This window comes from Rhododendron vialii, chromosome 7a, assembly GCF_030253575.1.
Source record: "Rhododendron vialii isolate Sample 1 chromosome 7a, ASM3025357v1".
NCBI classification, from domain to species: domain Eukaryota; kingdom Viridiplantae; phylum Streptophyta; class Magnoliopsida; order Ericales; family Ericaceae; genus Rhododendron; species Rhododendron vialii.
Genome location: NC_080563.1, coordinates 3739798 through 3765743, shown reverse-complemented (window position 1 = coordinate 3765743; position 25946 = coordinate 3739798). Strand labels below are relative to the sequence as shown.

The following is a 25946-nucleotide window of genomic DNA, read 5'->3' as shown; positions in this document are numbered from 1 at the left end:
ATAACTCCATGCACTCGCACGGAGAATCAACCCACCAGTTCTCATAGCTAAAAAAACAAATACCAGAACCATTCATGTAACATAATGGTGAACAAATTCCAATCACCTCCAGTTACTCCAAAAATAAATACCAGAACCACACTTCAAAAACTATATTATTAAAAAAACAAGGACCTTGACATCGCCATCAGCAATCTCATGTTGTAAATGGTTCTTACTGTCCACCGTACACCTAACCAAACGCAGGTCCCAAGATCCCCTTCACGGTCCCAGTCAAGTCGCCAGAGCACCTTGCCGACACTGGCTTTTTCTGTCGCTTCCTCCAGCGTTGGCGCATAAACACACTCAATGCCTCAATGCACCTGCTGGCGAGAGCCGTCGTTGTCTCCACCTCCGGCAGTAGCAGCAGGCACGATTGGAATCCAATCAATGTGTACTCTGCCGAGGGAGATCGCGTAGTGGAAGTACGCCTCCGCCATCTGCCCTAGGTTCTCATCGGCCGCGTCGCCATCGCCCTCCGTCCGCTCAAGCTGCTCCGCCGCCAATCTCAGGGCGACAACGTTGAAGGGCATTATGAGGACGTGGATGCCGTAACAGAAGTCGGCGACGAGAGTGAACGGGTCCGCCGTGATTTTTAATGGAGAGTGATTTATTGGGTTCTGGAGATCAGTTTTAGTTGGAACGGGCTATAAAAGTCATTACACAATATATCCAAACCTATTTAGGTTCGAAAATAATATTTAGAGTTGGCATCAAACCAATCCTAAAAAAAAGGATCAGCTTCTAATTTTCTATAAAAACAATCTATTCACGGCTCCTCTCCGTGAATAAGATTTTCTCTTTTAAAAAATATAAGTAATTGAAATTTGTTGAAGTTTCCAATCTGTTCTAATAGTGGAACTGGGGCTAGCTCAGCTCTTGCATCGATCTTATAAGGAAGTCAAGAGTTTGAATCTATCCACTTGTTTGTGGATATTTTTTTTGTAGATGGTTTTTTTTTTTTTTTGCTCGGCAAAGAGAAAATTTTATTGACTCAAAATGGGTACATCGAGAGAGGAACTCACTAAGCACACACGCTTACTGAGTGAAGAAAACAAAGCGAGAAACAGGAAAAAAATGGACCATCCAACAGAAAATTGGATCGCCTCCATCCTCACTGCAAGCTTCACTTGCTACACTTTCTCCTTTCTCATTCCATCAAGATAGCCCTTGAAATCTTCCACCGAGTGCACCTTAATATCGAACTTCACCTTAACCCACATTGTTACTCTAGTTTTGATTATTTCCCCAAGATCCTTCGCCAAGACGCATTGTTGAAGACAACATCATTCCGAGCCAACCAGATGGACCAAATTGTAGCATGAAATGTCGTTTCCCACAAATATTTCTCAAGATTTTTGAATCCATTACCTATCCACCATGTGAATAGATCAATCAAAGAGCCAGGGCACACCCAACAAACATGCCACCAGTCTATCAACAACGCCCAAACATTCCAAGAAAATTGACAATGAAGGAAAAGATGCTCCGGAGTTTCAAGATGCAAAGAACAGAAGGGGCACAAAATCGATTGTCCCTCCGGAATCAAGTCTCTGAGGAGGAGAACCGCTCTTGTAGCCACTTTATTCTGAAGAGCTTGCCACGAAAATAGATGATTTTTCCTTTCTTTATTTGTTTCTATCCTATAATAGACTTATTTTTTTGTGTTTGTTGAGTTGTTGGGTTTTGTTGTCTCGTGAATTCTTATAGGTAATATAGTCTCCCGAATTTGTACTTTGTATTTCATATATAATGTATAAATGATCTATTCTATCGATTGGAAAAATAAATCAGCGGAAACTTAAAAAAAAAAAACCAGTGGAGTAATAAGTCTTAACATGGTTGTTGGTGGTTCAGGTAATATTATATTTTTGGTGGTTAACAGAAACTATATTACAGTTTAAGGGATTATATTATTTTTGGTCTTTAGTAAGATAAGCATGGGCTCAGGATCGGCTCATTGGTAATTGGGAGTATAAAGCGATAATCTATAATTGGCCTTACACATAAGTGACAATTAATTTAACGTTATTTATTTAAAAATTATATTTTTCTACTTTTTTTGGGATGCAAAATTACTAATTAGATTTTTGTAATCAAGTTTTGACGAGCATTACACATTCCGACGTACAGAATTATGAACCTGAGATTGTGTTTTTGGAATTTCTGAACATATCTATTTAGGCTTCTCACTAATTTGAGATTGTAAATTTTTTCATTCTAACTTGGGCCTCTCCCAATGCAAATTCTATCTCCGCCATTGTGCTTATGTATAAGCGAACTAATTAATTCTACATAAAATAAATATAAATAAATAAAAAGAGTGAAGAACCTTTGCATGCGGCTGGCAAATGCTGATACCAATGGTGTTTTGTAACTTTTTATAGTCTACAAAGCTCGGATATGGCGAAATAATTATAGTCTACAAAGTACGGATACAAACATGGACACCACGGGGACATGGACAGTGGTAGACCCAGAAATTTGATATAGTGGGGGCATCAATTTTTTTTTAACCGTAATATACGAGTTACAGTTAAACACATTAACTCCAAAATAATTTTAGCATTCATGATAAATTAACAATTTTAAAGTGTATATATATATTTTAATAACTAGCTACTTGGACAAATTTGTGCACCTCGACTATATGGGTTAAAACAACATTATCACATGTTCATCATCTATTTTTTCTATTACTAACTCTACGATTACAATTTTGGAGACCAAAAGTATACAAATACAATGTCCGACTCGAACTCACGATCAGTATAAAAAACAAGGCACTACTATTTCTACTGTCTTTTGGGAAAAAAAAACAAAAAAACACATTTTTCTATTGCCTTTTGGGAAAAAGGCAAAAAAACCCCGAAAGAGAGTGTGGGGTAGATTCAAACCCACGAACTCTTGTTTAGAGAGAGAGAACCTTACCATTGCATCAATAGATAACTATTTACATGCATTCGACATAAATAATATATATACAAAATCAAAAAAAGAATTCTTTTTTTAAAGGGTGTGGGGGCACGTGACCTCACGTGCCCCAAGGTGGATCCGATCCTAGACATGGATACAAATACGGAACACGACAATTATAAACAAATGGAAACACGAACACGACTTGAGACACGACAATTTTTATAAAGTGAGTAATTCTTTTAGTTATTCAAGCGTACATTGAAACCACTAAATATTTAGGTTAGAACTTTTAACAGATGCATCATCGATGGTATACGTTTATGCATATATCTTGTGTTGAACTTTTAATTTGGTCCAATACTTTTGAAAGACCCCTGAGTCAAAAAGAGAGTTTCTCCACCTCTCTCCAAGAGATAGGATTCGGTATCTGAATCGGCTGAAGGAGAGCGAAAAGGCCACTACCCTCCGGCTTCCCGACATGTCCCACCATGAAAATTAATACTATAATTTAAGGGGCACGCCACGTCGCATGTCCCCGGCGTGTCGCGTATCCCCAAAGTGGCCGACATGAATCCAGATTAAAAAGAAGCGTGTGATCAATGTCATTTGCCAATCTCATAGATGGCAGCAAAACTGAGGTTACAATCGCTAGTAAGTTTACTGGCAAGTAACCAGCGCAGGTGAATCCAGATTTATGATGCAAATGTAAAGGATTGGTGAAATTATCCCCGTTGTATTTTGGTAATTAGTGTATTATGTTTGTTTTGTTATCATGGGAGAATAGGTTACTGAATGCTGACGTTGGTTTTCTTGCAATTGACTGGGCTATACTTTTCTGATGTGTCTTTTGTTTTTTAATTTGCATTTGTAATTCATCAGGAAAGGATCAAAGAGTTGTAAATCTGGAAGATGTTAAAAGGGGTGTTTCCGGTAGTAAAAAATTTGTAGATTTTAATTTGTGGTTGAGAAGTTGTTAGGTATTTTCGGTAATGAATAAGTTGTCGATGGGTTTGTAAGTAGAGTTACTGTAGCAAAAAATATTTTTGTTGACAACTTTTTTGTTAGTAAAAACGAGATAATAAAATGCTGAAATTTTTTTTTGTTAGTAAAAGCGAGATGATAAAATGCGTTAAAATTTTAATATTTTTTGTTAGCGGAAACACCCCATAATATAAGGCTGTCGTGGTATTCGGATCTTAAGAGTACTGTGCACGGGTTGGGGTTTTTGGGTTTGGGTTGTGTTTGACCCGGTCAAGTTTTTATCAGGTTGAGCAGAAGGTCGCCCGGCCCCGACAAAATTAGGTATTGGGGCGGGGCTGGTGGTTTTGGTCGGGTAGTGGGCTCGCCAACATTGAACTTTAAATAAAGGGAAATTTTTATAAATGGTCCCTCTAGTTTGCATGAATTTTTATTTTCGTCCCTCTAGTATCAATTGTGTTACTTTTAGTCCTATAATTTTCATTTTGTCTCAATTTCGTCCCTCTCGCTTACGGCGTTAATGAAACAAACGGAATTGGAGGACAAAATTGTCATTTCTCCTCACAGAGAGACTAAATTGAGATTTTATGCAAACTAGAGGGACTATTTCTATAATTTTTTTTTTTACTTTTGTTTTTGTAAATAAATTTAAAATACATCATATATAATATATTTCTCATATCATTTTATATTGAATAATAAAAAATATGTTGAAATTTTGTAAAGTTTTTATTATATACATCACAAAAATATGAGAAAATTCGAAAAACAACCCTTATGTTAATTGTCTTGGTCTTGTATTTTTTTTTTCAATTGAATTTTCACTATCGTTATTTTTTTTGTCACCAGATTAAAAAAAAAAGTTGTTTAGTAGTATTTAGAAATCTTGTAATTGTATTTAATTAAGCAATGAAACACTATTAAATATTAAGAGATCAAATACGTTAAAATATGGGTATAAGTGTATTTATTTTGGGACTTACTCATAAGATCACTCATATAACAAATAAACACGGATTTTAAACATTTTTTTTATTGGGTGAAAAAATAAGAAGATTATAAGAACATGATACAAAGACATTAGCTAAGGGGTTGATTTGTGCATTTTCTAATATTTTTGTAATGTGTAATGAAATATAAATTTTTCAATATAGTTTGATTACCCAATAAAAAATAATTCAGTTGTCAAATACATTACTTATGGTCTTTTTTATTTTATTTGCAAAAAACGAAAGTAAAATGTAAAATTTTAAAAATAATCCCTCTGGTTTGCATAAAATTTCAATTTGGTCCCTTTGTGAGAGAAAATGACAATTTTGCCCTTCAATTCCGTTTGTTTCATGGACGGCGTCAAGGAGAAGGACGAAATTGAGATGGAATGAAAACTATAGGGTTAAAATTGATACAATTAATAGTAGAGGGACGAAAATGAGAACTCGTGCAAACTAGAGGGACCATTTTTAAAAATTTCCCTTAAATAAAAGGCCAAGTAGACCAGAACCACATTGGAGGTGGTAGCGGTAAGTGAGAGTTTGTTTAGGTGGTGCAGTGGTGGTCGCGCGTAGTATTGAGATGATGGTTGTGAGGTGGAGGCTATGGTGGTGGGGTGGAAGGGTAGTGGTTATGGGATGTTAAAATGATGGTGGTGGTGAAGGTGTGGTAGTAGTGGTGGTGGTGGTTAAATGATGACAGTGGAGGTGGGTAGTACTGGTGAAAGTGTGGTGGTAGTGTGTAGTACGGGTGGTGTATCTGGTGAAATGCTGATTGCAACAGTGGTTAAAGGTGGTGGTGGTGAATGATGGCGATGCTAAGGGTAGAGGTGTTGTGGTGGTTATGCGGTGGTGGTGGTGAAATGGGGGGAGTGATGGTGGTAAGATGTTGGTGGTAGAGGCGTGAAAATGTTGGTGGTGGGTGGTGCGAAAGTAATTTGTTGAGTGATGGTGTTAGGGGAAGAATTGTTATGAAATTTTTTGTTGAGTTATATGCGCCTCAGGCGCTTAAGAGTGCTCCTGGGAATCTCTACTGACAAAATGCGCCTTAGGCGCAATATCAAGTGCGCCCCGGGCGAATTATATGCGCTCCACGCTCAATTCTATTGCTCCCTGAGAGCATCCTTCACTAATGCAATGCGTCTCAGGCACAATTGGAGTGCGCCCCGGGTGCATCCCACCCGATCAAGATTCTCGATCTCTTTCAATTTTATATTTTTTGTTTCACCACCACTACGGCCACATAACCAAATTTTTTAAGAAAAACTTGACAAATGATACATCAAGTTGGGAGAGAGGGGAGGAGAATCCAACCAATTAGGTTGAATAGAAATAATAAAAAAAAAACACCCGATGGGACAAAAGTACTAAGGAAATACACGGCGAATACACTGGCCGTGATAGTAATTTTTTTCTGTAATTTTTTTCATCTGTAATTTTACCAAGGACAGAACTTTCCATCTGTAATTTTTTTTTATATAGCGATAGTCGCGTTCTGGCCTATTACGTACTAAGGAAATTGACCATTTCTTGATACTGCATTGTATCATACATAAGTAGAAATGTGGCTGTGGATGCATGTAGCTCCACGGTCCACCTCTGCGGCCAGTGGGATTTTGTGTTACAGAAGTAAGAATACGGCTTCGATCGATCGAGCATGGAATGCTGAACGGGAGGGTGATCGATGGAAGTGTTGGGAAAATTTCAGCAATAACAGAAATTCCAGAGAACAATTTCATTGATACTATAAGAATTACATAATCGAGGCACAATACAATTACTAAACAGAATGGAACAGTAGATATACGAAACGATTTTCCAGGAAAAACAAACCGAGTCCTGTGTGATACCACAGTCTCCTTAAGAAAGATTCGCCGCCTACCGTCGGTGTTGTAGGTTCGTGTTCGGCGTCTTCCTCCCAAGGTTGGCTCGGCTAAACCGCAAGCCGTCGGAACACCGCCGTCGACCGCCTTGGCGAACTGACTACCGTCTGCCTTTCTCTCTCAAAAAACGAATTTCAGAATATGCAAGAGGATTGTGGAATTGCCTGTGCTCCTCCAAACCGAGATGCTGCAATTTATAGAGTGGAGGAGGGCTGAATAACTCCTGCAATGAATTCTGCCCATTGAATTCAGTATTGATATCTGCCATCAAGAGGGAGGAGTAATGCTGCCATCAAGGTTGAGGGGTTACGGGAGTTACGGCCACACACATCAATACGTCTATTGATTGTGGTGGTGTGTCCAGATACAACGAACCCGGGACCGGTTGCCTCGGAAGACCCTCCAAAATCCCGGTTTCATTCACCCGAAATTCCGTAAATTTCCAACTGGAAGATCCTCGTTCTGTGATCAATAGTCCAAGAAGGGTCCTCAGGACAGTCTCTCTAGGAAATTAAAGAAAGGGAACTCTGTTGTCCTTTCCAGAGCCTGATAACAAGGCTTTTCTGGGTTTGGCCCGTCTGGAGATCAGCATGGCCCAAAGCCTTCTGAACTGTAGGGCTTTGTTGGCTCCATATCAACTGTTGTTGCCACAGCCTACAGGTATATCAAAAAAGCTAGAGGCACATCAGTTGTGCCACACCCCTCTCACATACAGGTGGGGTATGTGGTGTATGTGAGGGGTGTGGCATGCCGAGAGGTGCATAACTGATGTGCCCCTGGCACCTCTCGGCATGCACCCATATATAGGATACATTTGGTTGGTATTATGGGTGATTTTGGTTCGGTTCGATTCGGTTTTTGTAACACCCCTAGTTGGTATATAACAGATTGGATATCATCTGGTGTTAAATGGATATTAAGTTCTGCGGGCCGGAAATTCTACAGATGTTTGCACGGTTTTGGAAAGGCAAAACTGTGCTTCTACAAAACTTGTGAGTTCTTTGTGGATACTTTGATATGCTAGAATGTGTTCTGTAGGTGTAAAAGGAAATTGACTACGTTTATAAAGATTTCCTGTTGGAGTGAGCTCGCTCGTTTTCCTCACGGATTGGAAGCTGTTTTGTAACCAAACCAAGCAAAGTTTTGTGTCCCAATCATTCGGGTTGGCAACATGAATCTTATTTTTTCATTGAGCTTTGTTCGGACTAAAAAGTTCTCAATTGTAATATATTTGAGATGCTCTTAGACCTTAGTTCTCGTGAGTTGATTCACTTGCCTCGAGTTTGAGGTGGTTTAATTTGGACTTGATTATGATCATCAAAAGTACGAAGAACATAAGAATGTTGAGGGATTTTTGCTTTTTGTTGTTTGGATCTTGAATTTTATGTAGGAATTTTTATTTTTCAAATTTGCTAATTAATCAAAACGGTGGAAGAGAGGACGACCAGACGTAACAATCCTCTCCCATAGGTGTGACCATAAGAACTCTATGGTGGGAAATAAAAGAGGATATCACACAAGCTCACTACGTCTGGGTTCGCAGAGGAGCTAACAGAGCGGCACATGAGGTGGCAGCCTTGGCAAAGAAAAAGTTCTCTCCCCTGTAATTGGGTTTCTTTCCCTCCTTTTTCGCTTTTTTTCCATTCTCGATCTCTAATGAAGAACCATTGTAAGCCTTTTAGGCCTTTTATGCGGATAAAAAAAAAAAAAAAAAAACTCACTACGTTTTGTATTTGATAAAATTGCAAATTTACATTTCACACAGACTATGACACCTCCCATTACAATCAAACAAGAAAGCACAGCCAAGCGACACAAAACCCCACACAATAAATTAATTAAACAAGCACAGCCATACAACCACACCTAATTTCTCGACTCTCTAATGATAGAATCACCGAATTAATAATTCAGCTCTGCTCTGCTCTGGCATGGCCCTCTTACTTTATTCTCCATCTCCATTTGTGTCTCTCATCCAAGCAACACCAAAACCCCACACAAGAAATTAAGCTTAACACCCACTTAAAAGTTTAATTACCATGTCACAACACTCTAGACCCGTGGCGGGGTTAATTAGGACTTTTTTTGAAGCTGTTACTAATTTTTACTAGTAGTAGTAGTATTTGTCTAGAGTTCCAAGATCCCTATCATCTCATTCTTAAAAATATTCTTCTAGTTTTTCCATCTGAATGCTAATTCAGACAATGATTTTGCAGAAGATCCATCTTTATTTAGCGCCTTTCCAGCAGCATCCTGTAAGAACTTCATTTTTCCACGAACCTTTTCCCCTTCTTCTCCTTTCATGAGTTCTTTCACAACTCTTGCAATCTCTTCTCTTTCCATTATTCCAACTTCATTCGCTTTGGGTCTGAGTGCCACGTTCAAGCCCTCATTTAACATCACAGCAATCATCTTTTGGTCTGCGAATAGCGGCCAAGCGATCAGAGGCACACCATAAAAAATACCCTCAAGTGTTGAATTCCAACCGCATTGGGTTAAAAATCCGCCAGTGGAGCCGTGGCGGAGCACCTCAATTTGCGGGGCCCAGGACGAGACCACTAAACCTTGCCCTTTGGTCCTTTCCAAGAACCCTTTTGGCAAGAAACCCAAAGGGTCTGTTTGGCTTTGGGCATCGAAAAAGGCTGCGTCGGACTTGTCACTTGGGCTTCTCGCAACCCACAAAAACTTTTGCCCACTCATTTCCAACCCTAAGGCTAGCTCATTGATCTGATCAAGAGAGAGGGTTCCGGCACTTCCAAACGAGACAAATAGAACAGACTGACTTGGCTGATCGTCCAACCATTTCAAACACTCGGGCTCATCTGACCCGTCACTCGAACCTGTTTGTATAAGTGGTCCAATCGGGTAAACTGGCGGCTTACACGGTTCTTCCACTTGTAAAGCTTTTATGGCTCCCTCTTCCAAATCCAAGAAGCTATTAATAATTATCCCTTCGAATGAAGAGACCCGCGACACATTTTCAAGTAGCTTTCTGTACTCAACGTGAGACCGGTCTTGAACCGCTTCATATAAATCCCTTCCGTGAACCGGTACACAACCGGGTAATTTCACGGGTACGGGCAAGTCTCGATACTCGCACGTAAACATTTTGTCAAGCTTTGGCATGTGAAACCAAAACAAAAATGACATGGCCGTGGAAATCGAAAATAGGTACGGAGCAACACCAATTTCCTTAGCTACATCAAAGGCGTCGAGACCGAACAGATCGACCACAAGGGCCACCAGCCGATTCGTGGAGGATAGCAATTTTAAAGTGTCGCGGAGGGAGGGGATAGAGAGGGACATGGTGGCGACAATTTGTGACAAGACAGTTGGGAGGTTTTCGGGTAAGTGGACGTGTGGAAGGAAGATGTGGTTGATGTTTTCAGGGAGTGATTTGAGGACGGAGATTTGGGTTTGGGGCGGCGGTCCGGAGGTGGGGATGATGAGGGTGGAGGAGATGTGGTGGTGATGGAAGAGTTGCTTGGCGAATTCCACAAGTGGGATTAGGTGGCCCATCCCTGGGCTAGGTAGAAGTGCTACATGGGGTGTTTGATCCATTTTGAGTATGTGAAGAAAGTGAGAGATATGCTTGAAATCATGCACGTAGTATGCTGTCTTTTATGTGTATGGGATAAGGATGCTTCACTGGGTCGGTTCTTATATGGACCAAGGCCAAAGGGAGAGAGAGGGAGGTATTGGGAAGGTTCAAACGGGTCTGAATTAAGTTTGATTTTCAGACTCCATTAAATGTTTCATGTTATGTTGACTAATCACATTAATGCTTATTATTGTAATAGTAAAGAGGTTGGAAAATTTCATTCAATGTTGTAGGATTTGATGTTTCTCACTTTGTCTATATAATAGATTTAGATGTAGACTGTGTGGACACAAATTTAAAAGAAAAAAAAAGAAACAGACAGAAAGGTAATGAGAATATGATCAATCTGAAAGATTGATCTCAATAGTTCTTGAAGAACTATTTGATATATGTAGAGACCCGTATTTTTTTGGAATTTGCTTAAATACTTTTTTTATATGTTAGAATATCTATCTAACCTGGTAATAAAAGAACGTTAAAAGGGTTGGAAATTTTTGGTCCAATTTTCCAATTAGATCCCCAGATTGCAGGGGCTCAAGGTTATCTTCTAGGGGTATTTTCGTAAAACCGTGGTTCTGCATGCTGCCGTTATCTGAACCGCAAGATTTCCGCTGTGTTCTGGATGGATGCCACGTCTTTGGCTCTGCCCTTTGTAAACTGGATACGTAGTACGATCTGGTGTATTAAAAAAATACCTCATAGGCTATAATGATTAATGACATAGGTTGGCTTTGGAATAGGAGATCACATGGGCCTCCACCTAAAGGCTGACATATTATAAAAATTTGCTAAAGTGGCATGTGGTTTGGTCCAACCATTACTCTTTTTGCCGTATCACAAAAAAAAAAAAACTCCTAACACATGTGCATGTCACTGAAGATCTATCAGAATTTGGCAAATAAGTGATCACAGATACAAAAATTTGCTCAATATTCCATGACTTGATAACTTTTGGGAAAGTGTTAGTTCACTTTAAATTGTAAAATATTTTTTTCCTGCATATTCATCAATTAAGATATTTTTACAACTATGAAGATTCGATGTTAACAAAGAGCGATAATTTACACCTACCTCCTGTTATTCCTTTTCCCATTTTATTAGTACAAAAAAAATTTTCAATATTTTTGCAAAATTAATTAAGTTGTTATCTCATCATCGTAAAATAATAAATTCTGATAAAACTTAACCACTATAAAAGTACCAAAAAAAAAAAAGCTCACTACGCTTAATATTTTCACAAAATTAATTAAGTTGTTATCATCACTATAAAATAATAAATTCTGATAAAACTTATAAAACTTAACCACAATAAAAGTATCGGAAAAAAAAACCCCACTGGATAACTATCGATATTAATTAGGATTATTGATAGTCTTTTGAATTAAGGTGTTTGAGTTTCAAATTTTTTCACGTAACTTGATTCAAAATCTCAAGACTAGCTTAGAATATTAGCCAGCAAAATACAACATTGATGACGCATATCTGAAAAAATCCATTAACGCATGTACCATCTATGCCACTCAAGGTTAGATTAGCTTTTCCCCTTTATGCATACACTTAGAGTTATTACCACAGTAACCATGGTACTACCACCATCTCAAAAGTTTTGGTTCTATTCAAAAAAAAAAAAAGTTTTGGTTTGTTTGCAGAAAAGGTAGAAACTCTGCCTAGAAACCACCAACTCTGCACCGTTCTTTCCATCTCTCTGCCTTTGGATTGCAAATTTACTGCCTTGCTGCTCCTGGACTTCATCGCTTGGTATCCTCCTCAATCCAGCGGAGAAATCCATTTCTAAGGTGTGTGCTTTCCTTCTCACTCTTTCGAAAGCTGCTGCTGTTCTGTTTTCACACCATTACATTTGCTAAAGGAAAATCAGGAAATAACTGTAAAACAAAAGGTCGCATAAAAAGGTGTTTACAGTTACATTTTGTCCACCTTATTGATTCAGTTTTCAAAATGCGTAAAAACAAATACCCGAGTGTACCTTATTCTCAACTTCCACAAGAAGAAAAGGACATAATTAATGCAAGGAAAAGAGCCTTGGCATTAGAAAAAAAAAAGAATGGAAGATGCGCTTGTTTCAGTAAATATTGAACAAGACAATACAGTCCATAACATTGTAAGTCTCGACAAATTTTCTGGAGGCCCACCAACAACCAATGATGCAACAGCCAGTACCTTTGCCAACGAGTCTACGCTGCAAACGCAAGAAACAGGTAACCTACACACCATAAATTTCAGCATTTTGGTTGGTTAGCCAATATAAAACTTATACTTTTTAAATGTAATGTTTAAATATAGGTTGTTCACAGCAAGCAAATTATAGCAATGCAGATCAGCTATGTATGATTCCAAAACTATTTTCTTCATTTCTACTTTTATATGAATTCCCAGATTACATCTTTAATATCCTATTCTTTTTTATCATATAGGTATGCTCTATGACATTTCAATAGGTATCTCTACCAATCATGGGCCAAATAACAGTATACTAAGTCTTATCAGATAACTTATCCGTCGAAGAATAATTTATGACATAGGTGTTACAGCCAGACTAAAAGCCAATCCAAAGATACCAGATCAGACCCAGAACCCACCTGTTGTGTCTCAAGTTGCTGCGATCTGGAATCCAAACGAACCTGACGGTGAATTAGCGGAAAGAGACATAAGAGTCCACACACATTATGGTCATAGCCAAAAAATCCAATACTATTATGGGTGCTATGATCCTGTCCAGTATCCATTATTATTCCCTCTTGGTGAACCTGGGTGGCACCAAGGGATAAAGAAAAACACGCCAATTCGTATTGGACAACCTTCGCAAGGCCAAACATTGGTTCTCCCAAGCAATGCTACAACTGCTGAAAATTTGATTGCACAAGAAGCAGCAGGTGAAACTTTTATGCTTATTCTGTTCTTGCAATTACAAAATAAAGCCACACTTATTTTCTTGCATACAATAACTTAGTTTTCTGCATTTCAGTATACCAAAACATTGAAGATCAAGATGCCATGGTTTCTGCACGTGAATTTTACGCATATCGATTACAGATTAGACCTAACACAAATTCAATACTGCTCAATTGTGGACGTTTGCTCCAGCAATTTGTCGTTGATATGTATGTCAAGATTGAAACTTCAAGACTTGATTATTTCCGAAACAAACAAGAGGAAATCCGTTTTGACTTATACCAAGGAATCGTCGACAGCGTTAACCAAGGTGAGTCTCAAGGTTCAAGAGTTGGAACAAAAACTGTTTTGCCACGATCTTTTATTGGAGGTCCACAAGACATGCAGAAGAGGTATCTTGATGCAATGGCGTTGGTTCAAAAATTTGGGAAACCTGATATATTCCTCACAATGACATGCAATCCAGCTTGGCCGGAAATCAAAAATGAGTTAAAACCTCATGAGGAAGCACAAAATAGACCGGACCTCCTTGTAAGAGTCTTCAAAAGTAAGCTGGAACAAATGCGAAAAGGAGTAATCAAGGAAGAATTATTTGGTCCAATAGCAGCATATACCTATGCTGTTGAATTCCAGAAAAGGGGCTTGCCACATGTGCATTTACTCATTATTTTGAAAAGGCCATATAAACTGAATACCGCCGACAAATTTAATGCCATTATTTCCGCAGAAATTCCACACAGAGAGCACCAACCACACTTATATGCTACAGTGCTCAAACACATGATGCATGGTCCATGTGGTGATCTAGACAAGAATAGAGCTTGCATGAAAGATGGTGAATGCAAGTACCGGTACCCACGAGATTACTACGCAGAGACAACAGTTTCAGAAGATGGATATCCGATTTATTGGAGGTGCCAAAATAATGATGAAGTTTTGATTAGAGGGCAGATGCTGAATAATAGGTGGGTAGTTCCATACAACCCATATCTTCTCGCCCGTTTTGATTGCCACATTAATGTCAAAGTTTGCTCAACAATCAAAGCGGTGAAGTATTTGTACAAATACATCTATAAGGGCCACGACAAAATCATTTACAAATTGGTCGTTGCAAAAAGTAATGAAGATATTGATGAAATTGAACAATTTCAGTCTGCGAGATGGATATCACCACCTGAGGCTATGTGGAGAATTTACGGATTTCCTTTATTTGAAATCCACCCTGCTGTCATGACTTTGTAGCTTCATTTGGAGGGCTTCCAAAGAGTAAATTTTAAAGATGACACAAATCTTCAATCTATTGCTGACAGTCATTACTTCTCACGTACTATGTTAACTGAATTTTTCTGGATGAATAGTCATGATGAGCATGCAAAAGCTGCTAAGCTATTTTATGCAGATTTTCCTTCCCAATTTGTATGGTTGTCTCAATCCAAAACATGGAAAATAAGGCAACGAGATGAAGTTATTGGCAGACTTGTTGCAGTACATCCTAACCAAGGAGATATATACTACCTCAGACTGCTGTTAGCTCATGTGCCTGCACCAACATCCTATGATTACTTGAAAACTGTCAATGGAATTCTCTACAGCTCAAACAGAGAAGCTGCTGTTGCACTCGGTTTGTTGGAAGATGATGATAGCAATGAAAAATGCATGCAAGAAGCATGTATATATCGTATGCCAACATCATTGAGACAATTATTCTGCACAATACTTGTCTATTGCTCACCCACAAATCCAAAGCAGTTGTTCCTTAAATTTGAGGACGATTTAGCACATGACTATGTGGCCATACAGCACCTCACAAAAGATCAAGCATGCCAACAATTGCTTTAAGCGCTTAATCTTGAACATCAATCAATGGGAAAATCATTGGCAGATTTTGATCTATCAAATCTGCTAGCACAACAAGATACAAAAGAAAGAGTATGCAGAGAAATACAAGATGAACTGGACATATCAGTATCAGAGATTGATATTGCTGCTGTCGCACTGCTAAACCAGGAACAAAAACATGCATACAGTGAAATCCTGGACGCTGTTTTCAGTCATCAACCAAAGAGTTTTTTCATTGATGGACCAGGAGGAACAGGCAAAACATTTCTCTATCGTGCAATTCTTGCAACATTACGATCAAGGAAACATAGCTTTGGCTACTGCAAGTTCAAGAGTTGCAGCCTCAATCTTGGCAAATGGAAGAACAGCTCATTCAAGATTCAAAATTCCAATAAATGCTGATGGAAAACTCTGTTGCAATGTTGGAAAAAGGTCAGCCACTGCAACACTTTTAAAGCAAGCTGTACTAATCATTTGGGATGAAGCTTCAATGGCTAAGAAAGATACCATTGAAGCACTAGATTCTTTGCTCAGAGATCTAACAGAAAAGGACATGCTGTTTGGAGGTAAAGTCGTGGTTCTTGGAGGAGATTTCCAACAGGTATTGCCTGTCATTCCAAAAGGAACCAAAGACGATTGTATGAATGCAAGTCTTGTTAGATCTTACATTTGGGAATCCCTCACAAAATTCAAGCTCACCGAAAATATGCGAGCAAAAACAGATCCAGCATTTTGTGAATACCTCCTTCGTGTTGGAAATGGTTTGGAGCCCACGAATCACAAAGGGCAAATAAAGATTCCACAACCGCTTATTATTGAACCAAGTTCAAACCCACAATCACTAGAGACACTAATCCAATTTGTTTTTCCTTCCTTTCAAGCACCAAAAAGTGATCCTCTTTCCATTACTGAATCTGCAATTTTGACCCCAAGGAATCACACAGTTGACGAAATCAACGAAGTCATGATATCTAAATTCTCAGGTGAAGAGGTAGCATATATGAGCTTCGACAAAACTGATGATCCAATTCACCAAGGAATGCACATTGATTTCTTGAACTCAATTGCCCCCGCAGGAATGCCACCGCATCATTTGGTATTAAAGACAAATTGCCCAATACTCTTGCTCCGAAACATTAATCCTTCAAGAGGCTTGTGCAATGGAACAAGATTGATATGCAAAGAATTCCGAAAGCATATCATTTGTGCCGAAATAGCTGTTGGTGAGAAGAAAGGAACCAAGGTCTTTATACCAAAGATACCCTTGAAACCAAATAATTCCCAACAATACCCAATCGAGTTCACTCGAAAACAATTCCCAGTACGCATATGCTTTGGTATGATGATAAATAAAGCCCAAGGTCAAACCCTAAATACTGTTGGTGTGTACTTGCCAGAACCAGTTTTTTTGCATGGCCAACTCTATGTTGCTTTATCACGTGCAACTACAGCAAGCAAAATCAGGATTCAGCTCAATCAATCAGAATCTGATCCAACTTCCATGTTCTATACAGAAAATATCGTATACAGAGACCTTTTGACCGAGGCCGGTTGTATATAACTTAGCAATTCTACAAAATATCACTACTATAGCATAGATGCATTATCCTTACTACAAATTTTGTTTTAGCAAGCACATTCAAGATACTTATATATAGCATGACAATTTTACTAGATATCATTACTATAACATGCATGCACTTCATCTTCCAATATTTTGTATTGTGAACCGCTGTGACTTATTCAATGGCATGCACAATACCCCATATTCTTCAATCAGGCAATAATTTTTTTCTCCAATTTTGCAGATTAGCATGGCACCAAACATTTTGCCGCTTGATAAATTACATCCTCAGTCAAGAAATTTCACTGTTCGGTGCATGCTGACAGAAAAAGCAATCCCAAGACAATCAGCTGACTCAGCATCACAATATCAAAGACTTGTTTTCCAGGATGCGCAGGTAAAACAAATTCCAAAATTGCAGCCGTATCCATAAACTAATAAGAAAACCATGCATCAAAATATGAATGCCTTACATTCCTCTAAAATCTTTCAGGGTAACAAAATGCAAGGTATTATCTATGGTGATAATGTTGAAATCTTTGCAAAAAGACTCAAAGTCTACCACACTTACGTAATAACAAATGCTGTCATCACAAGGATCAAAGAACGTTTTTGGTTTTTGCCAAACATCTATCAAATTGTTGTCAACGCCAAGACCCCTGTCGAACACATCGAGGTGGATGGCCTATAAATCAGAACATTGACCTACAATTTCACACCGATCACTGCTTTGCACGCTGTTCAGCAAGTTGATCCCCAGCTAGGTAACATCCAATTTTTTTTCGCCAAATACAATTATTTTTTTCGCTCATTCAATAAATTTCAAATAACATAGATTCTATGCAAACATTGTTTGCTATCCTTGAAGTTGGCGAGCGCAGAAAAGCAAGAGGATCATATGTTGTCGACCTCTTTATCATAGATAAAGGGTAACACACCCAAAATAAATAATATATTGTATTCAATGTATTACAAACCCCAATTTATTGACAACCCCAACGATTTTGTGCAGAATGGTGGTAAGTACAATATCCTTGTGGGACCAATTCAGTGAGTATGAAGCTGTTGAAATGGCAAAATTACGAGGGAATTTCCCCGTTGCCATTGGCCTGCGCTTGAAGTTATCAAGATACTATGGTAACAATAGCAATCACATTCCATACTACAAAATCTTTCCTACCACACTGAACTCCTGCATCAAAAAAATAGGTTTTGGATATGCAACACGCGGTTCATCAGGTTTCATTCTGAGCCCTCCCATTCCAGAGGCAATTGAGCTCCAATCATGGTAACAATTAATAGCATGTCGACATAATCTAACTTATCTTCCACCTTACTTTATCTTCAATTATACACCCAATTTATATAGGTGCTCAGCGAATAGCTCAACAATCAGAGAACTACCATACCCAACAGTCACAGGAGCACAGGCGCTCATCCACAACCCAACACATCCAAAGAAAATCGTCAAAATACTTAACTTGCCAACATCAGTTGACAAGGTTAGATTAGTGCTCATACTAATTAGCCAATTTCCTGAGAAACAAGTAAAAAAAAAAACCTAACCTGATCTGCATTTTTCCTAATCATCATCACTCTAGCATTTATATCTAACTTGCTACCTATATTTCAGGTTGAATATCTGAATGTCCAAGGTGACATTCAAGTCATTGACTTCACTCAAAACTTCATATACTTGGCCTGCTCAATCTACAATAAAAGCACCAATGCGTATGGAGATAATGATTTCTGGTGCAACTACTGCAATAAAAAAGTCGCATCACTGCCAAAGTAACTATCTGCGCTTAGAATCTCATGAATTCTTGCTTACATAGAAACTAACACTCGCACAAAAACTACAGGGCAAAATTAAATGTGCAGATCACTGATGATACAGGATCAGTAGGTGCAACCATATTCACAGAAAAAGCAGACGACCTCTATGATGTGACCGCAACAGAACTTGCTCAACATGCATCTGCTATAAGCTACCCAAAACTTCCTCCAGTTTTTTTCAACAATATTCCCATCATGTACACTCAATGAAACTGATCAAAACAAATGCATAGGGAAATCTGCCAATATCTTTGATTGAAAAGCTCTCCGCACCCAAGAAAGATCATCAGCTTAAAAGCATCCATGTATGACTACGGTGGAATCAACCGCTGTGTTTTCAACATCGACTCAGTCTCTGAGCCAATCTATAATGCTCATGATTACTGAAGTTTCTAGGTTGATCGATCATGCCTTTTTTTTTTTTTGTTCCTTCCCTGTCCGGGGTAGAATATGCGAATGTCAATTAATTCTGGAAGACCAATCTCACCGGAGGTTTCAATAAAATTAAACCGGAGCAAAGCGCTGTGTGGACTCACGCCAAAGAGTTTGATATATATATATATATATATATATATATATATATATATATATAACACCTGAGAGATTCATCAAAACGACAGAGTAAAATGGTCGTCGCAGATCATCATACCATTTTAGACTTCAATGCATGTGTGAACAAATTAATGGATCGATATGGCACATATATGGTACTCCTATAATATATTTTTCTTTGTCTTGATGCGTTCTTGGAATACAGCCGATGTTAATTTTCTGGAAAAACCTTGAAAATAAATGTATCTTGTCTATAGCATCGAAATTGGCCAATAGTACTTGAGCGAAATTAGTAGTCAACCACGGAGAAGCCGTAATTATATTAATCACGTTTTTTTTGTTAGTAATTTAAGTGCAGCAGGTCTGCAGTCAGTACTAATTAATGAATCATTACGTTTTAGTAGTAATCAAATCTTCTCAGTGCTAATTATTATACGTTACGTATGAGGTGATTAGAAGTAATCATAGTTTAACTTTTCGATCGTCTGATTACTTTTTGCCAAGACGTACAATTCAGATTCGGTACGTACCATGTCAAATGGAGAATTTTTTGGGTGTCGTGTCAGCCGGCTGACATGGTGCCTGAGCAACACATCCGGATTATCTAAAAGTGTATTGGACGATTCAAATTGAAACACTTTCTCTCCTCTCACCCCAACACTCTCTCCCTTCTTTCTCTCTCATTTTTCTCTTTCCAAATCTGAACCGTTCAAAATCGAAATGGACGGTCCGAATGTGACGAGCAGGCACCACGCGGTACCGCTGGACACTGAAAATCTTCCCCTCTCTGTCAAAGGAGATCTTTCTCAAATTGAAAAACACGTGTTGAAGTTCCTTTTCTTAAGAATGGATGAACCAATTATCAACAATAAAAAAAAATATACGAATTTCAAGATAGGTTATTCTTCTCACGTTTGTTTAGTAGAAATAATTTGTCTAAAGTTCTTAAGTTGTAGAGCATGCTCGTCCTCACGTTCATTCCAATAACACGTGGAGGTATGGATTGACAAGGTGAGGGAACTAACTTGAGCGGATACTCGACCATGTGAGGTGACACCAAGTTATATTTATTGGAAAGTTTCAATCTCAGATCAATTGGCAATCGATGGAGTGACTTCAAGATTATATTAACTAAATTTGAGTGACTTAACTGAACAGTATGGGCCAACGCATCTGTGCATATAAGTACAGTACAGGTCAATATCACATAATGAAATTTTGCATATGGGGACATGGAATGGTAGTTCTAACTTCCTCATAATGGATGGTAAAAAACAAAAGAATAAAGTACCTCATAATGGAGACCCAAACTAGAGTCACTTTCATTTTGTGAAAGTTGAGATGAAATTATATATATATATACAATACAAATATATGAACCACACAGCATCTTGTATACATCAAGGTCGCTATTAGTATATTACCATAATCCGAACGATATATATACCGTGCGGACCTCCCATTTTCCTAATAAATTTTGATGATCCGAGCCAATCAAAGTGATCATAATGTGATTTTAAAGGTGCTCGCCTGAAATCAGAAAAAAAAATGATCGGGAAGGGCTTGATCCGAATAGTTTTTTATTGAACGGTTCAGTAAAAAACTGCTTGGATCAAGTCCTTCTCGATCATTTTTTTTGTTGATTTCTCACGGGTACTCTTAAAATCACGTTCTGCACACTTTGAGCGGCTCGGATCATCAAAATTTTCTCGGAAAAGGGGAGTCCCGCACGATAGCACCGTGCGGGATCCCTCATTGGATCTGTAGTGTGTGTATATAGCTACCGTGAGGGATCCCTCGTTGAATCCGTGGTGTGCGTATATATATATAGGTATTCATAATCACACAATACTCAATGATTACCTACGTACCCAATGTTACGATAAATAGTATGTTAGTATGTTACCTACGTGTAGTACATACATTTTTTTTTTTCCTCGGCTAAAAGAATTTATTAATCTTTGAAAAAGAGAAAAAGATTAAACGGACCAAGGGCACAACGACTAACGCCGCCTGACACCAAAAGGAAAAAACTAGGAATACAAGATGCCAAGCAAAAGCAAAGACCCTAAAAAAAACCACCAAGCCGAACATCCTAAACTAGCACCGCAAAACCAAATAGCCGAAGACAAAAAAAAAAGCAACCTCCAACACGGAAAACCCTAAACAAACCGAAACACGAAACAAGAACGCTACTAAGAACCTCAAAAGCAAAGCGCCCAACCCGAACCCGAACCAAAACACCTTCACCAAAACGCAAGCAAAAGGATTAAAACTCCAGAGAGAGGGAAGCACCCTCATCCAAATCCGCATATTCTCCATCCTCCAAAATATCGAAATCACCAATCTCCCTTTCAGGAAAATTCTCAAGCTGGATTTCTACATATTTCTTCAAATTTGTTAAATATGAGAGAAGATATTTTATTGAGTTTGATAATAACATGTACATAGGCTAGCTCTTGAATTTATACAAGAGTGGAATCCTAAAACATGAAAACAAAATCAAATCCTATACTATGGAAAGATAATCAAATCATTGATCTTAATCAATTACAATCGATTCTATCAACTATAATCAATCACAATATTTTCATTATTCTAACATCCTCCCTCAAACTCAAGTAGGTCTACTTGAGTTTGAAAAAAAACCCCAAAGAAACCAAGAACAAACCAAGCCAAGCCAAGAGAAATCAGGAGAGAGAAATAATCAGGAGAGCCAGGAGCCGGGAGAACAGCCAGGAAGAAAACCAGGAGAAACCAAGAAAAGCCGAAAAACAAAGAAGCCAGTATTCGAAAAGCCATGAGCATTGGTGGATGTAGGCAACCGGAAAGCGTGAAGGAGATTGACAAAGTAACTAAGTGCCCGGCGGACGGCAACGAGGCGTAGGCTGTCTGCCAAGAACGAATATCCACAGGACCTTGATCTTATAGCTCTTATGCCATGTTAAATAAGAGAGAAGATATTTTATTGAGTTCGATAATAGCATGTACATAGGCTATTGTATTTATACAAGAGTGGAATCCTAAAACATGAACACAAAATCAAATCCTATGCTATGGAAATATAATCAAATCCTTGATCCTAATCAATTACAATCGATTCTATCAACTATAATCAATCACAATATTTTCATTATTCTAACAAAATTAAAATCCGTCCCTTCATGATATTATACTCCCAGAAAGTGCCCGGTGTTAATGTCAAAGGAGGACAAAGAAGAAGAATAAGATATCTTGCCTTTCTTTTTAGACTTGACTGCCTTAATTTATTCCACACTCCGACGACAGTTTCTTCTTCCTATTTGATCTCTTCAACCTCCCTTCTAATTTTTGAATAGCTCCTTGGAGTGATTTCTCCCCTTTCTTGCAAGACTTGCATGTGGCCCCTCTTCTTAACAATAGGATTCAGATTATGCATCTGAGAGCAAGGGGTGGGGAAGCTCACATCTGGGCTAGACTTCTCCACAATGGGACTGGTCTACTATTTTATTTTCGAATCTCTCAAAGTACCAAAGGCTCATCAAGATTAAGTGTAAGGCCAATGTGAATTTTTTCCCCATCTAAACATCAAAAATCGATTCAAGAAGTCATATAGCGTCTACAAACGGTATCCACAACTGAAACAGAGGAAGGAGCCATACGACATCTACAATGTGAATTTGAGCTGGAAGTACTTAATTAGGTGGTTCATATGTCGTATTCAAATTAAGAAAACTAAATACTTCTTCCGTTCCAAAATAAATGTCCGGTTCGTAAAACGAGAACTTAAAAATAATACAAAATTTTCAAGAAAAATTCAAACTTTTTTTTAACAATTCACTATTAGATATCTATGAGTTCTTTCGGTTGGGGTTGGGATGGTTTTTTTAACATTGAAGGGGAGCAAGAGACCTAATTTCAAAATGTAGGTTGTACTCTTTTTCCTTAGTCTAGGGTTTTATCCCACTGGGTTTTCTTTAGCAAGGTTTTGATGAGGCAATCTAAAAACATTCAAAAGACACAAGAATACTGTACTCTTTTTCCTTCGTCAAGATTTTTCCCATTGTTTTTTTCTTGGCAAGGTTTTAACGAGACAGGTTCTTAGTATGTGGTTATCCAAAGGGGAGTGTTATGAAGTCAATATTGGCTAACCACATTAATGCTTATTGTTGTAATAGTAAAGAGGTTGGAAAACTTTATTCAATGTGTAGGGTTTGATGTTTCTCACTTTGCCTATATAAGAGATTTAGGTGTAAACTGTATGGACACGAATTTGGAAGGAAAGAAAAGAAACAGACAGAAAGGTAATGAGAATATGATCAATCTGAAAGATTGATCTCAATAGTTCTTGAAGAACTATTTGATATACATATTGTGTCTAATATTTATTTACGTTTATGTGAGTTCCTTTTTATATCTGTCTCAATTTTATAACATTTCAATACATTTCTCTTCTCTGAATGGGGAGTATTTAATTAGATTAATTTCTGTAAGTCACGGAGGGATTGGTTTTGCAAAATTAGTCAAGATGTCCGGACACTTGTGTTAACAAACAAAGAGTCTTATTTCAATTTTGATGGGGTGATGTAAGGGAAAACGTTAACAATTTTGAATTTTTCTTGGATATTTCCGAAAATACTTGTGTAAAAGTCGTAATTTTTTACTTTTTTGATTCCCCTCGTCGAGATGAACCAATATCACATAATAATTTTATCGTAAAACTAACAAACGCAATTTTTTTAAATAAAAATAATACTAAATGGTTATTGTCCACAACTTATTTGTTGATAGAAACACCCCCTAATAATAGGTCTTAACATGGTTATCGGTTGTTCAGGTAATATTATATTTTTTGGCGGTTAACAGAAACCATATTACAGTTTAAGGGATGTTATATTATTGGTGGTCTTAGTAAGACAAGCATGGGCTCAGGGTCAGGGTCAGCTCGAGGTAATTAGGAATATGAAGAGGCAATTTGATGTAGAGCGGGTCGCGTCCATGTTCCTTGAGTGATTGGACCGACCACAACCAAACCACACTGAAGGCGAGACGACGGTGGTAGATTGACCCATGAACCTTAGGGTTGATGCTAAACGGCCCACTTATCAATACTCATTGGCATAGCTTAGCTAGTGGAAAACGTGAGGCACAAAAGTTTGATCTCCACGTGTTTTGCGTGGAAAAAGACGTGAGGAAGGTGTGAAGGTGACTCCTTTTGTGCGCACGTTAGGAGTCACCGCAAGGACGGCTTGACGTTGCGCAAAAGTAAAATAAAACAAACCCACATTTACAAATCACGCAAAATAAAGTCTTTTAACATGACAAGAAGATATATATTCCACGGTAAACCGAAAAAAAAGAAAAAAGATATTCAACGGTCATTTATACAAATAAATCGGAACAATTATTCCTGCGTTCTTGATCTACCAAATGAGCTAGCCACCAAATTATTGTATTTAGATATACTTATATAATTTTCCACCTGAATGCCAATTCAGATAGTATTTTTGTGGACGACCCATCTTCACTTAGTGCCTTCCGAATAGCCTCCTTTAAGCCCTTGATTTTTTAACGAACCTTCTCCCCTTCTTCTCATTCATTTTTAGTCTCAATGCCACATTCAAACCCTCATTCAACATTACAATGTTCATTTTTTTGCTCTGCGTATAGAGTGGGACCGATCTTGAAGCGGGTCAGGGAAATCCCTACCATGAACCGGCCGGTTCAGGTAAATCTCTATACTCGCACGTAACCATTTTGTCAAGCTTTGGTAAATGAAAGCAAAATGCAAGTGTCATGGCATTGGAAGGGAAAAATAATTATGGAGGAACACCAATTTGCTTAGCCACATCAAAGGCGTTGAGTCCGAACGGATCGATGACAATAGCCACCAAACGGTTCGTGGAGGTTAAGGATTTTAATGTGCCGCAAAAGATTTAACCCCAGTGGAAACCTTAAACCTCACCCGGTGGGTATTGGGTTGGGGCGGATCGGGTGGTTTGGTTGGGTAGTGGGCTGGTGTGGAAGTACCGGTGGTGGTGATGTGATGGTGGTGGATAAATGATTACAGTGGAGGTGGTAGCGGTGAAAGTGTGGTGGTAGCGTGCATGTAGCGGAACTAAGGGTCCGTGGTGTATGTGGTAAAGTGATTGCAACAGTGGTTGGTGGTGGTGGTGAATGATGGTGGTTCTAGGGGTGGAGGTGTTGTGGTGGTTATGCGGAGGTAGTGGTGATGAAAAGAAGGTGGGGGTGGTGAAAGGGGGAGAGTGACGATGGGAAGATGTTGGTGGTAGAGGCGTGCAAAAGTTGGTGGTGGGTGGTGCGAAAGTAATTTGTTGAGTGATGGTGTTAGGAATGTTATGAAATTTTTTTGTTGAGTTATATGCGCCTCAGGCGCCTAAGAGTGCGCCTCGCGATCACTGAGGAAATGCACCTTAGGCGCAATACAAGTGCGCCCCGGGCGCATTGTATGTGCTTCAGGCACAATTCTATTGCTCTCCAGGAGCATCCTTCACTAATGCAATGCGATCTCTACTGAGGAAATGCGCCTCAGGAGCAATTAATTAAGTGCGCCCTAGGCGCAATTCTATTGCTCCCCAGGAGCATCCTTCACTAATGCAATACGATCTCTACGAAGGAAATGCGCCTGAAATGCGCCTTAGGCGCAATTCAAGTGCGCCCCGGACATCATATGAGCTTCAGGCGCAATTCGACCCTAAACTCAAAGACTTTAGCCCGTGAAAGCCTAATCCAAGCCTGTCATGCATGTGTACGTAATTTGTATATAGTTGATGAATTTATACGTCCAAAGTCCAAAATTGATAGTAGAAAGCCCAATACAATTATTGTCCTATACT

The 25946-nt window shown here is 38.6% G+C and overlaps 2 protein-coding genes across 2 annotated transcripts; one reads left to right on the top strand and one right to left on the bottom strand.

The window, feature by feature from the left end:
* Window positions 1-8515: 8515 nt before the first annotated feature.
* On the bottom strand, window positions 8516-10613 carry LOC131331779 (hydroquinone glucosyltransferase-like). Its single transcript, XM_058365697.1, has one exon. The coding sequence runs from the start codon at window positions 10367-10369 to the stop codon at window positions 8981-8983; it is 1389 nt and encodes a 462-aa protein (XP_058221680.1). The 5' UTR covers window positions 10370-10613; the 3' UTR covers window positions 8516-8980.
* A 1858-nt stretch (window positions 10614-12471) lies between these two features.
* Window positions 12472-17519, top strand: LOC131332039 (uncharacterized). The gene is made up of 7 exons (XM_058366057.1): window positions 12472-12625; window positions 12711-12752; window positions 12842-12865; window positions 12950-13300; window positions 13393-15590; window positions 16967-17119; window positions 17216-17519. The coding sequence occupies exons 1-5, from the start codon at window positions 12472-12474 to the stop codon at window positions 14559-14561; spliced, it is 1740 nt and encodes a 579-aa protein (XP_058222040.1). The 3' UTR covers window positions 14562-15590; window positions 16967-17119; window positions 17216-17519.
* Window positions 17520-25946: the final 8427 nt, after the last annotated feature.

What these genes read in the sequence shown, in the direction of transcription:
- LOC131332039 (XM_058366057.1), top strand. Translation starts at nt 12,472, where the DNA reads ATGGAAGATGCGCTTGTTTCAGTAAATATTGAACAAGACAATACAGTC. An exon ending in TAGCAATGCAGATCAGCTAT is followed by an intron (nt 12,753 to 12,841) that starts GTATGATTCCAA and finishes TTTATCATATAG; the next exon opens with GTATGCTCTATGACATTTCA. An exon ending in GATTGCACAAGAAGCAGCAG is followed by an intron (nt 13,301 to 13,392) that starts GTGAAACTTTTA and finishes TCTGCATTTCAG; the next exon opens with TATACCAAAACATTGAAGAT.
- LOC131331779 (XM_058365697.1), bottom strand. Translation starts at nt 10,369, where the DNA reads ATGGATCAAACACCCCATGTAGCACTTCTACCTAGCCCAGGGATGGGC.